The following is a 12207-nucleotide window of genomic DNA, read 5'->3' as shown; positions in this document are numbered from 1 at the left end:
AATCTTCACTCTCTATAAAGATAATTTGTGTTAAGGACTCGTGTTGAAAGATAGATTACACTGAATTTGAATTTACAGTTACCGTGAAACCTTAAGCATCTCTTTAAAGCATGATCCCTTAACCTTCCAATTTAGAGTTTCCCTTTTTTCCCTCTAGTCCCATTTTGGAAGCCTCATTTGTTTTTATCTTGAGAAGCCTCATTCACTCTTACCTAATTCCAATTAATTATCCCAACTGCAAAGGTGGTCTTCGTATCACCCATCTGATGACAAATCTAGAGGGAGCAAATGGATTAAAAGACAGGTTCTTCTGCCTCAAGCTAAGGTGATGTAACTCTTGACTGCTGCTTTGGAAGTCTTTCCTTTTCTTTAGCTGACTCCTACACCTCCTACCAATTGCACCAGCTTTATTGTCTGGCTGTAAGTATCTGTTGATGAATCTGGTTTCCTCCTGTGGACAGTGAGATTCTCAGCAGCAGGGACCAGTTCTTATTCATCTTTGTATCACCAGTCCCCTGTATGTTATTGGTGCACAGTAAATGTTTGTGTATGAAAGAAAGTGAATCTTTGGTGTTTAAGGTGTTAGAGTCTAATTGGAGAGATTCCTTGTAAAAATATGAAAAACAACCAAAAAATACATAGTGATATAGTACAAACTGTCTCATAAACATAATTTCCCACAGTTCGTAGTAGGATAATTCATATGATCACTTCCACGCCCTTCTCATATCATAAATTGTTCTTACTACATCTTGGTCCTGCATAAAGCTAATTGTACAATGCCTCTCCTCAATATATACTTTCAAAAAACTTCATCATAGCTCTAAACATTCACTTTTATAATCAGCTCTTTGCATGTATGTAAACTTATAAATGTTTTACCATACTCATTACATTCTGTTATTGCCAGGACTTTGCCATCTTTTTTTTTTTTCTTTCAGATTTCCTATTATCTTGTGTTCAGCTACTTACCTGACTTCACCTGAATACCTGTAACTACTTATGTTCTTTTAGTAAATTAAATGAACAAAGTGAAGTAGAAAATGTGTTACTAGAATGCTCTTCGTAGAGGGAAAAAATTCTTATGCTTGAAAGAATTTGGTGGTATCAGAGGTTCCAGGTCCAACATTTCATGTTGAATCTTGGGGTAAAATATTCCTTCTCCCATTGTATTTGCCAAGTGACAAAAAGGAAGTAGCACACTGAAGAAGCTGGATGTATTTGTATTAAAATGTAAATGTGGGGCTTTAATTCTTAAAATTATAAAAAAGTGTGGATTCCCCAGAATTAGCTAGGGATTACTTTTATCTTGCCAATGTGTATGAATCCTTGAATAAGGATATGCTAAAGGATGTGAAACTTTGTGTTGTTTATTGAAAGAACATTTGCTTGGAAGTGAGGATGCCTGGATTTTTGTCTTCCCTTTGCCCCATCTTTGAGATTTCAGGCAAGTCACTTAACCTCTCTGGACATAATCTCTAACATTCTTTGATTTGCTTGCTTCCCTCTTCACATCTATCTCAGCAATGCAAAGAAAGTTAACATGGGATTGTTCTGATGGGCACCAGGCTTTTAAATTGGCATTCTTAACACAACAGAAAAGACTAGTGATGACTCCTGGCCCATGGGCCCCCAGAGCTGGGGATGGCTGGGGGACAGGGAGAGAAGAGAGGCAAAGTGTCCTAGGGAACCTTTGGAAGTGCTGAAATGATTGGACAGTAGAAAATGAGCAAATATTTTAAAACTAAACCTGAAAAAAATGTCCCCTCACCCCTCCCCACCCAAGCCAAACAGGTGTGTTATGAAACTTTAAATAAATATTAAAAGGGTAGGTTTGTTAAAAAAAAAAAGACTAGCGATGACAGTTACGGGATGACCTGAAAGAGTGAAATGTGAAAAAGCCACTGCTAGTTTATTGGTTGATAGGATTTTTTTTTTTCCCTTAATGGGGGACCCAGGGAATTTGGCTTTATTAAAAAAGAAAGAAGCGGAAAGAATAATCTGTAGAATTACCAGATAGAAACCTTTTAGTAAGTTGAGCATTTGGAAATATATTTGAAGCCTAAATCTAGGGCTTAAATTCTTTGGGAAACCTCCCTGGCAAGACTAGGTAATCAGATGATTACTCTGCTTAGTCTGTACCTATGCCAGGAAAAGCTCAAGCAGCCTTCCTTTATGTGTGCACTTCGTTATTGGGGCCATAAAGAATTCCTGTTATCATCATTCAGTTTCCTTAGATTGAAGCTCTGATAGTGCTATGTATTTGGTGAAGTGCTCAATCTTTTTAAAAATATGTGATAAGATTATGACTATATCTATGTACCATCTCTAGTCTCCTCCTATTGTAAATCTGCCAAGAAGCCTGTGTCCAAGGGTACATTTACTAACCTAGTTCCACCAGTTAGTCTTTTAACTTCTTTTTCTGGGCAAATTAGATATATCGAGGAAAAAAATAATTTCATGTAGGCAAAGGGGCTTTGGTATGCAACTGTTTGAGTAATGATGGGGGGAAAAGTACTTAGTACAACTGTGAAGTGTTCCTTGATAACTTTTTGTTTGGCTGGTAAGACGTATGGAAGAGAAGTCCTAACAGGACTACCACAAGATCTGTCACTTGTTTACAAATTTTTTAGTGGGACTTCCCTAGTGGTCCAGTGGTTAAGACTTCGCCTTCCAATGCAGGGGGAACCCTGGTCAGGGAGCTAAGATCTCATGTGCCTCGGGGCCAAAAAACCAAAACATAAAACCGAAACAATATTGTAACAAATTCAATAAAGACTTTTAAAATGGTCCAAATAAAATAAAATAAAATGGTTTAGCATGAGGTAATAGAAAGAGTAATGGATTGGGAAGAATGTTTAGGTTGTAATTTCAGTGCAGTCACTAACTTTATGATCATATGCAAATTAATCTGCAAAGGGTTGGCTCTCCTAACCTGCTTCGTGCTGTATTATTCTGTGATTCTGTGGGTAGTCCATAATTGCTGTTTAGTATTACACAGGTTGCCAAAATGTTTGGAACTACCTCAGGCTAGTTTTAGTTCCCATTCTCTTACCATCAACTTGCCTTACCATGTTATATTTTTCTCCACTAAGAATACAAGTGTCACTTCTGAGTGGCTTCCTGTTCTGTAATGACATGAAAGAGATGTTTCAGAATGTAACATTTATATTTTCTGTCTTCTTTTATAGGACTTTGTATCTTTGCTGAAGTCAGTGATGTGAAAGCACCTGACATGGGTAAGACTGACTATGAAGTAGTGTTCAATCCTTTTAGTTACGCTGATTAGATAAGCTGGAGTGAAAGAATATTTGCATCTTTGTGCTTAATAATATTTTCAGTATTTGTGTCTTTGTGCTTAATAATAATTTTAAAGGAGATCTCATCCTAATTATGTAATACAGTATACCAAACAATTTTCTTTTGGTTGGGATATTGTTTATAGCAACATTTTAAAGCATTTTCTCATTCATTGTATTGAAAAAGCTAAATACACAGTAGCAAGCATTTCTGTGTGCAAGGCTTTGTTTTTTAAGTACTTAAGATACCTAATACAGTAAGTCCCCTACATACAAACCTTCAAGTTGTGAACTTCCTTTTCAAAGATGCAAACATGCGTTTGCGTGTCCAATCACGTAAGTTAGTTCACGTGTCTGGCGTACATTGTCACGTGCGTGCATCCTCTACAAGTCCTTGTGCTTTTGTGTACTTTACTGTACAGTACTGTATAGAGTACAGTAGTACAGTGTCTTTATTTCAAGCCCAGGATGTCTGGAAGCAAGCGTAAAAGCAGCAGTAATGTAGGTGGTACTGCTAAGAAGCACCAGCCGTTTTACTGCACTGTACTACTATACTTTTCAAGGTACTGTAAGATTAAAAAGGTTTTCTTTATTTTTTGTGTTTGTTTTTTATGTATTATTTGTGTGAAAAGTATTATAAACCTATTATAGTACAGTACTATATAGCCAATTGTGTTAGTTGGGTACCTAGGCTAACTTTGTTGGACTTACAAACAAATTGGACTTAACGGACGCGCCCTCGGAACGGAACTCGTTTGTATGTAGGGGACTTACTTTAGTACCTAGTAGGTACTATTATTATCTCCATTTTATTGACAGGGAAACTGAGACACAGAGGTTAAGAAACTTGCCTAGGATCACACAGCTATAACTGGCAGAGCCAGGATTTAAACTCAGGGACTGGTTCCAGGGTCCTTGTTCTTTAGTACTGTTATACTGCCCTCTATGTGATAAATAATATGATTAAGGTAAAATTTAAATTTCATTTAGCTAGTGGCATTGAGAATTAATTGTGATTGGAACATTTTCTGCTATTCATAGTACTTTATGTCTATAACGGGGAACAATATAAGGTCAAGACTAGTAGTCAATTTAGGAATAGTTTGAAAAATCTATACAGTTAGATCTTATAACATCCCATATGCTCCTTTTAAGTCCACATTAGTCTTCTCTCTACTGTTTTTTCCTTTTGTTTAGTCTACCTTCTTTCTCCTGGTCATTTGTTTCCCTTCTCTCTCATTGCTGATAGCAGTATAAATCACTGAGTTCCCTTACTCTCACTTGTTCCTGTTCTAACTCTTTTATGGTAACAAAGGTCTCAAAAATGGTAATAAAGTACGGTTCTGCCACAGTATACAGTAACTGAGCTGATATCTGTTAAGAGCTACATGGATAAATTACGCTTTTTGCAGAAAAAATTTTCAAGTGGATTAAATTTTAAAGCACCTTGTTGAGTTGAAACAGAGGAAATAAACCAGGGTTAAGAGTATTTGCTTTGAATGGTGAAATTTTTTTCCCGTTTTTTTTTTTTTTTTCTACAGTTAAAATAAAAAAATCTTTTGGGAAAATTTCATTATTTTTAAAACTTTGAATTAAGCTCTTTTTATTTTTGTACAAGTTTTGAACTATTTAGTAGATGATCTCGATTCCAAATTAACCAATTTCTGCACGTGGGCCTGTTTTTTTGACAGTGACATTTTGAGATTTCTTGCCAATAGTTATGAAGGAGCGGTTTTATTTGACTGTAGAGGTGTTTGGGGGAAATCATTTTTATTAGGTGAAAAGATTGGTTCATAGGAAAGTAGGTATTGAAGAATTACGTGACTTGAACTAATCCGGACTCTTTCCCCAGATGATACTGCTGATAGGATGAGGATGGATGCTGGAGAAGTAACTTTAGTGAACCACAACTCCATATTCAAAACCCATCTCCTGTCACAAACAGGTTTTCCAGAGGACCAGCTTTCACTTTCTGACCATCAGGTTAGTAATAATTTTCTTTCCTTAATTAATGAATTATTTTGGCTTAAGTTTTCATCTGATAGAGTTTAAATGCCACACTCAAAAGCACAAGAATATATGTAAACTTTTTACAATCAGTAATGCTAGTATTTGGAATTCCGTTTGATACGTTAAAGTTAAATAAGAGCCAGGCTATGTATAAATTCTTGGAGAATGGTACCTTTTAGAAACTCTTTATTATTCCTCTGAATATTACAATTACTAATACACAGATCAGCTTTCTTTTAAACTGGTGTCTTAAAATTGCTGAGCATTAAATGGGGGGAAACTATGAAAATATACAGTAGCTCTGAAATTTCTCTGTTCTGTAAAGCTTACTTTCTCAAGGGACCAGCAGCATCAGCATCACCTGAGACCTTATTAGAAAAGCAGAATCTCAGGCTTTACCCCATACCTACTGAATCAGAATCTACAGTTTAAAAAATCTCCGAGGTTTGAGGACTGTTAATAAAGCGGTCTTCCTCAGTAGTAGGAAGCCATTACTAATTAGGATGAGCCCGTTCTTTGCTGTGTGCAGAATGTTCAGCATCCGTGGGCACTAAATACCTGTAGCATCTGCCCCCAGTAATCATTTTGATAACTGAATATATATCTACACATTTCCAGATTTGTACTGGGGTGCAGCAGCACCCCTGATTAAGAACTGTCCTGTAAAGTTATCAAGAGAATCAAAACCAGGTTGATTTTGTCAGCTGCTTTGATATGTTATACAGCTGGCTTTGAGAACAGGATATATTAAATACGTATTACCTTCTAATGAGCATTCTTTGAATTAAGTTGTATAACAGATATTTTGCCCATTTTTCCCCTTGAAGCCTTAATCATTTCATCATGTTTTCCTTTCTTACTAGTATGTAGCTTTATTTATAATATATATAATTATAATTAATTATATTGCATTCTGAAATATGTCATAATCTTGTTTAATTATATATTTTTCCTAGTGTAAATTTTTGTTTTATTGTAAGAAATATGGTTTAAGAAAAAACTTTTGTTTTGTTTAGATTTTACCTTCCAGGCAAGGAAATTTGGACCGATCTTATACTTGTTCTACAAGAAGTGCAGCTTATCCAAATTATTATTCAGGTATGACACATTACTTGGAGTCAAGGCATTTCTACCTTTCAGACTTCTTCCTAGCAAGTTGTTTGTGTTTACTGTCTCTAAAAGTGAAAACATTGTCAAAAGCAAAATGGTATTTTCTCCACTAAAACATCATTTTAATGAGCTCTCTGTGTATAGTTGCTATAATACTTCACTGATCTAGTCTCAACCAAATATTTTTTAAAGGGAGAGTTTTTTTTTAGAATCCATTCTCCTACTTGTCTATTATGCCCTTGTTAAAAGCAATGCAGCTTTGTTTTTGGCTTTTAGTTTTTTTGGTTTTTTGTTTTTTTAGATATGTGTATGTGATGTAAAGGTTACTTGTATTGATTTGAAGCACAGAGCTAGCCTATTTGTATTCTGCTTGAAATCATAAACCCTGAAAATTTATTTCTACCCAAGCTTGTCCCTCCATTAGGGCAGGAAATGTTAACTACATGTTTCTGTCTAGCACCTGCCACAGCCATGCTTGCATATTCAAGGGCTTGCCTTTTCAACTTGTGATCCATGACAGAAGTCAGCATTCTCTAGGCTATTCCTAGCCCCTGGCCTGCCTGACTTTTCATCTGCCCCCTTTCTAAGGTTTGGATTTCCAATGATCTGGCTCTGTCTTGGGGAAACTTAAGAGTTTTTTATTGGTTAGTCTCCTGGCAGTATGACCCAGGAAGATTATAGTGGTCTTCCAAAGTCTTTTCACTCTTCATGCCTTAATCTCCTCACCTGACCCAAGTATGGGGATATTAGCCATACCATTGAACCTGTTTCAATGGGATTTTTATAAGGATAAGTTGAGATAATAAATATGAAATGCAAATAATAATTATTGTTGTTATTTGGCTTCCTCAGGATTCTTTGTCAGCAAGATGAGATCTCCTCCCCTAAAAAGACGTTAGTATGATGCTCTTTTAGATTTATATTATATTTAAATATCATTTAGGTGGGTGGTACTTTACCTTGGGCACTGGATTTCCTCTTCTGGGGTGGGAAATGGTGTCCACATAGTATGTGCATAATTGTATAGAAAAATCAGTTAATTTTTTCAGAAAGTAACTCTGCCATCATTATTGTTGAAAAGGCCTTTCTGATGAGCAGAGAGCCTGAAATATGGCTTGATAGCTTATTAGTATTGATCCTAGGGGAAGGACAGTTGAGTGGATAATATTTTCATTTGAACTCAGGCTGTGTTTGCTTGTAATTTTGTATGCTGATTTACCTTTGGACAGAATTTTGGTTTTTGTTTAAAGTAATTGCTTAATAGTAAACAATCATATATAGAAAATTATACTCAAGATCTCCTGGCTAACTCAACTCTTACTTAACCCTGTGGTCTTTTCTGTTTTTTTATCTGAGTATATATCTATGTACACATTGTATGATTTGAAACGTAATTTTTTTTTTAGCCCAATATATATTTTTTTAATTTTCTATCTGCTTACCTGTTATTCTTCTTATTTACCTTTTTCTGTTGATTTCTCATAATCCGTGGAATTTATATGCACATTCACAATCCTTTACGTGCAATTCCAAAATCCGAAAAGCTCTGAAAACCAAAAAATTTTTTCATGATTTATTTGACATCAAAACCTGACCTGAGCTCAATTCATTACTTGGCAAAAGCTACATGAACTGACATTTAACTGTTTATGTTTTGTCTTTTATTTATCTCTGTAAATATGAATATTTACACATTTTACTGTAGATATATCAATATGTTTGATAACAGGGTGCTGCTTCAGATTATACTTAGAAGTGCTACATAGTATATACCAGGTTATCTTTGTAAAATCGCCAAAATTTTCAATGTAGAAACACAACTGGATCCAGGGGGCTGTGATTTAGGATAATGGGCCTGTGTCTTCATTTCCTTCATTTTCTCTATGGTTTAGGTCCCCTTCACCCTCTCCATTTTCAGCTATTATAAATAACATGACTTAAAATAATTTGTTTTAGCTTTTTTCTTTTAAATTTCAGTAGACCCTTGATATTCAAAAAGCATATTTCTGAGATCATCTCAGGTCCTTATATTCTTGACTGGTGGTATTTAACCAGAGTGCTGGCTTTCTACTCAGTTACATGTTTCTTGAGGGTTATATTTTTTCTATGTTTGTCCTCATACCACAACTTGATCCCTATATCAAAATTTTATGCCAGAGTTTTTATCTCTCACTTGAAGGCCTTTTTTTTAGGAAAAGAAAAAAAATCATAACAGTTACTTTATACAGGACGATGACTAGAGAGTACCAACAGCAAATAATAAAACCATATTGAAATGGGGTTGCTGAGGTATTAGATTCATTCTCTAAAATACAGCCTGAAGCAGAGGATTCAGATTTATGCCTCTGCCAAGTTTAGTCTAGCCCCTGACCAAGCAAGCTTATGACATGCCACAGACCTTTTAGGTTGCTCACTGACTATCAGAACTTTCAATCTGTGAATGCCAAGGGTCTGTATACTTTTTTCTTATAATAAAGACTTTAATTCAAATCTTTTTACTGTGTACTTTTTTAACTTTGTTCCTTTGCCACACCCATTCTTGTTCATTACAAGTCCTGCAGAATATTGTCTCTGTTATCTCCTGTTCTTTGCCAATAATTTCCACATTGATTTCTGTGGTCAGTCACCTTGAGACTTAACTCTTGATTGGGCTAGATGTGGGTCCCCAGTTTACCTGCCTTAGTCTCCTCATTCTGACTGTACTGGTCTTTGTCTCCTCTCCTACCTTACTATCCTGTCCTCCACTAAGATGAAAACAAACACAGGAAAAACTCAAACTTCAGAGCCTAGAGTCTGGAGCTTCCCATTTACACTTTACTGGATCTGCCTCTCTGTATCAAGCTTTTTAAATATTTGCTTCTTAATCCCAAGAATAGACTGTTAAAAACATTTTTTTTTTAATTTAGAAAGCAGAGAAAATGCAACATTTTCACTTTAATAACTTAGTGCTGGTCAGACTTGAAGACTTCTTGATTTTATTAAGAGCACAATTGAAAAGAAAATTAAAACATTTTAAACCTTAAAGAAAAGTAGCTTTAGATGAAAAGAAATGATTTTGCTCTTGCTTAGAATCATTGTCAATGTCTTATCTTTGGAAAATATGTTAAATTAGGTTGCCAAATAGGCATTTAGTAGGTAAGATGAATTAAAGCATCCTGTATTCATAATAACTAAATGAATCTGAAAGTTAACAGGAGCAACTGATGGTTACTTTCATACTAAGTGATTGCCTGACACACTTTTTTTTAAATATAAAATTTCATTATGTCCATAAAATTACTGCCTGTCCTTGTAGAAAATTTGTAGAGAAAAGTAGAAAAATCCCCATCATTCTGTCATTGGAACACACCCAAAGTTAAAATTTTGGTGTATTTCCCTATAGTTCTATGTGTGTGTGTGTGTACACATAAGTAATCTTATTTGTGACATTTGCAATCTGACTTCTTAATGATGACAGAATACTGGGTTAAACTGTCAACTAAAAAAGAATGTGTGCAGCCTCCTGTTGGTCCCTTTCTAGCTTTGCTTGATCCCGTCAGCAGTAGAGCACTATTCAGTGATTTCATTGAGTGGGGATGGAACCACCTTATTCTGGCGAAACAGATTGCCTGATCCTGTGCTTTTCCCTTGAATTTTAAAGCCAAAACCTCTGTCAGATGCCATTGAGGAGGCTACTCTGGTTTATCCTTGGTCTCAAATTTGCACTTTTTGGTAGACTTATTCCTCAAGTAGACATCTCTAGTTAGATCATTCCCAAATCAAATTTTAACAACAACAAAGTATGAGAGACGAAGATTTTTACTGTTATTACTTTGCTTAAAGATAATGATTTTCTGGTCCTTTAATGAAACTCATTTTCATTAGCCTCATGTCTCTTATTTTTACAGTAATAGCAATAGATGTCAAGCATAGTTGTTGATTATAAAGGGAAAAGGTTGTAATTCATTTTAAAAGTAAATTTAATTATTAATTAGGTCATCCACTGGTGCATCAACTGGTACTAATACCACCCCTGACTGCTGCTTTTTTTCCATCTTATTTAGCCTAAATTCTGATAATCCTGATCAGCTTAAAAAAAAAAATTCCAATACAATACAAAACTGATACTTTTGTCAGCTGCCAGACTTTTTGGATAGAGTATCAAAAGCTACGTTAAGTAGTTTAAATACCATAAATACATAATATTGTGCAGAGTTCCATAGTAATATGCTTTGAAAGAGGATCCTCAAAGTGATGTTGGCATTAGACAAAATTCAGGGAGTAGAGAGTTACATTTTTGTCTTTCTACTGGTGCTCCTCAGTTACATAGCCTAACATCTGAAGTTATTTTGAAGGTGTTGTTTTAAATTGTCCCATCCTGCTGATGGAGAGAGGAGGCTATAAAAATTATTCTACTCCTAGCTGAAACTTTGAAAGATTTTTATCACCCCAGTTTGTAAGCCACAAGTCAGAAAATTCAAATAATAATTAATCCTCGCTTAGTCTGATTGCAATAGCAAGCATCCGAGTATTGATATGTCTGATGATTATAACATTAAGTGACTGAAGATTGTCATACCAGAACCAAATGCATAATGACGGGTCATTCCTGCCATAAGCCGGCCAGAATAAGCAGCAATTAGGTTACCTCTGCTCTTAGACAGAGCCCCTGAGTCGTGAACATGGTAATTAAAACAAGAAAGTGACACCAGCTGCTTATTAAGCAATAACTGTTGTTCATTTGAATTACAATTCTCCTTGGCCCTCCACCTGCTTTCTTACTGGTCTGGCCTACCTTCTTTCAGGCCCAGGCCTGGGAGTGCTTGCAAGATATAGTTGGGGTAAAATGTTGACTTTTGGTGGACACCACGGAGTCACATTGATGCAGATAAGGCACATGGCTGTGGCAGGATTCAGCTCCTTCATCAATTTTCAGGTTAGTATGGCTGAATCAATTATAGTTTGTAGAAGTTCCCTTATTGCAGACTTTACTGGCAGTTGAGACCGGGATCTTTCTTCCATTAGAGACATGGTGATATGCCACATTACTTTGGAATACAATGTTGGACATGGTTGCAGTCATATGGAGAACCAGTATAGGTATTTGTTTAATTTATTCAAACTTTTATTCTTCTAGACAACCCTTCCTCAGACAGTTTTCTTGGCTCAGGAGACCTAAGAACCTTTGGCCAGAGTGCAAATGGCCAGTGGAGAAATTCCACTCCAGCATCAGGTTCAACTTTACAAAAATCAAGAAACAGCCGAAGTCTTTACCTCGAAACCCGAAAGACCTCAAGGTAAGTATTCTGGCTGCTCAGTTCACAAGCTCTTCCTGCAATATAAGGGAAAATGGCTATAAGATAGTTGTTACATTGGCATTTTTAAAAAGTAACACCACTTTTGAACTTTAAACCATAGAGATACGGACGAATTCATTTTGAACTTTCAACTTTTAATTTATCTGGTGCTGGATTTTGGTGACAGCCAAATCTTATCATTAGAGAGAGAGAGTTTTGAGGGAAATCTTGGTGGATATGAGTGTATTGGGACCCTTCAGGATCAATATGGCTATTTTGAACCTTAAAGTGAAAATTGATCAATTTCTGCAACTTCAGTAGCAAAGAAACCAGCGCATTTTGTAGGCTCTCATGTGAGCAGAGACCTGACTTAAACCAGAACAACCTTACACCTTAGTCAACTACCTATAGTGTAAAATTAAACTCAGAAAGAACTTGATCATATTTAGTCTAACTTATAAGCCCTGCTCATTCCCTCACCAAACTTCTGATTATTAAAGGCAGATGAAGTT

At 35.7% G+C, this 12207-nt stretch overlaps 2 protein-coding genes and 1 long non-coding RNA gene across 8 annotated transcripts in view; 1 reads left to right on the top strand and 2 right to left on the bottom strand.

The window, feature by feature from the left end:
* The window catches only part of PFKM (phosphofructokinase, muscle), a 188727-nt gene that overhangs the window by 42944 nt on the left and 133576 nt on the right, over nt 1-12207 (bottom strand). The gene's annotated exons all lie outside the window — the stretch shown is intronic.
* The window catches only part of SENP1 (SUMO specific peptidase 1), a 65953-nt gene that overhangs the window by 9601 nt on the left and 44145 nt on the right, over nt 1-12207 (top strand). For 4 of the 6 annotated variants that reach the window (XM_082350633.1, XM_082350632.1, XM_082350634.1 and 1 more), the window contains exons 2-6: nt 3192-3239; nt 5152-5282; nt 6326-6407; nt 7272-7313; nt 11536-11695. In XM_082350633.1, coding sequence (XP_082206759.1) covers nt 3192-3239; nt 5152-5282; nt 6326-6407; nt 7272-7313; nt 11536-11695 — 463 coding nt within the window. The remainder of the gene's footprint in view (nt 1-3191; nt 3240-5151; nt 5283-6325; nt 6408-7271; nt 7314-11535; nt 11696-12207) is intronic. The other 2 variants (XM_082350637.1, XM_082350635.1) reach the window with 1 other exon arrangement.
* Nucleotides 1-12207, bottom strand: part of LOC309609347 — a 165311-nt gene that overhangs the window by 120647 nt on the left and 32457 nt on the right. The gene's annotated exons all lie outside the window — the stretch shown is intronic.

This window comes from Balaenoptera borealis (assembly GCF_965194805.1).
Source record: "Balaenoptera borealis genome assembly, chromosome: 13".
Taxonomy (NCBI): Eukaryota; Metazoa; Chordata; class Mammalia; order Artiodactyla; family Balaenopteridae; genus Balaenoptera; species Balaenoptera borealis.
Note: the sequence above shows the minus strand (reverse complement) of the source record. Positions and strands in the feature narration are given on the sequence as shown.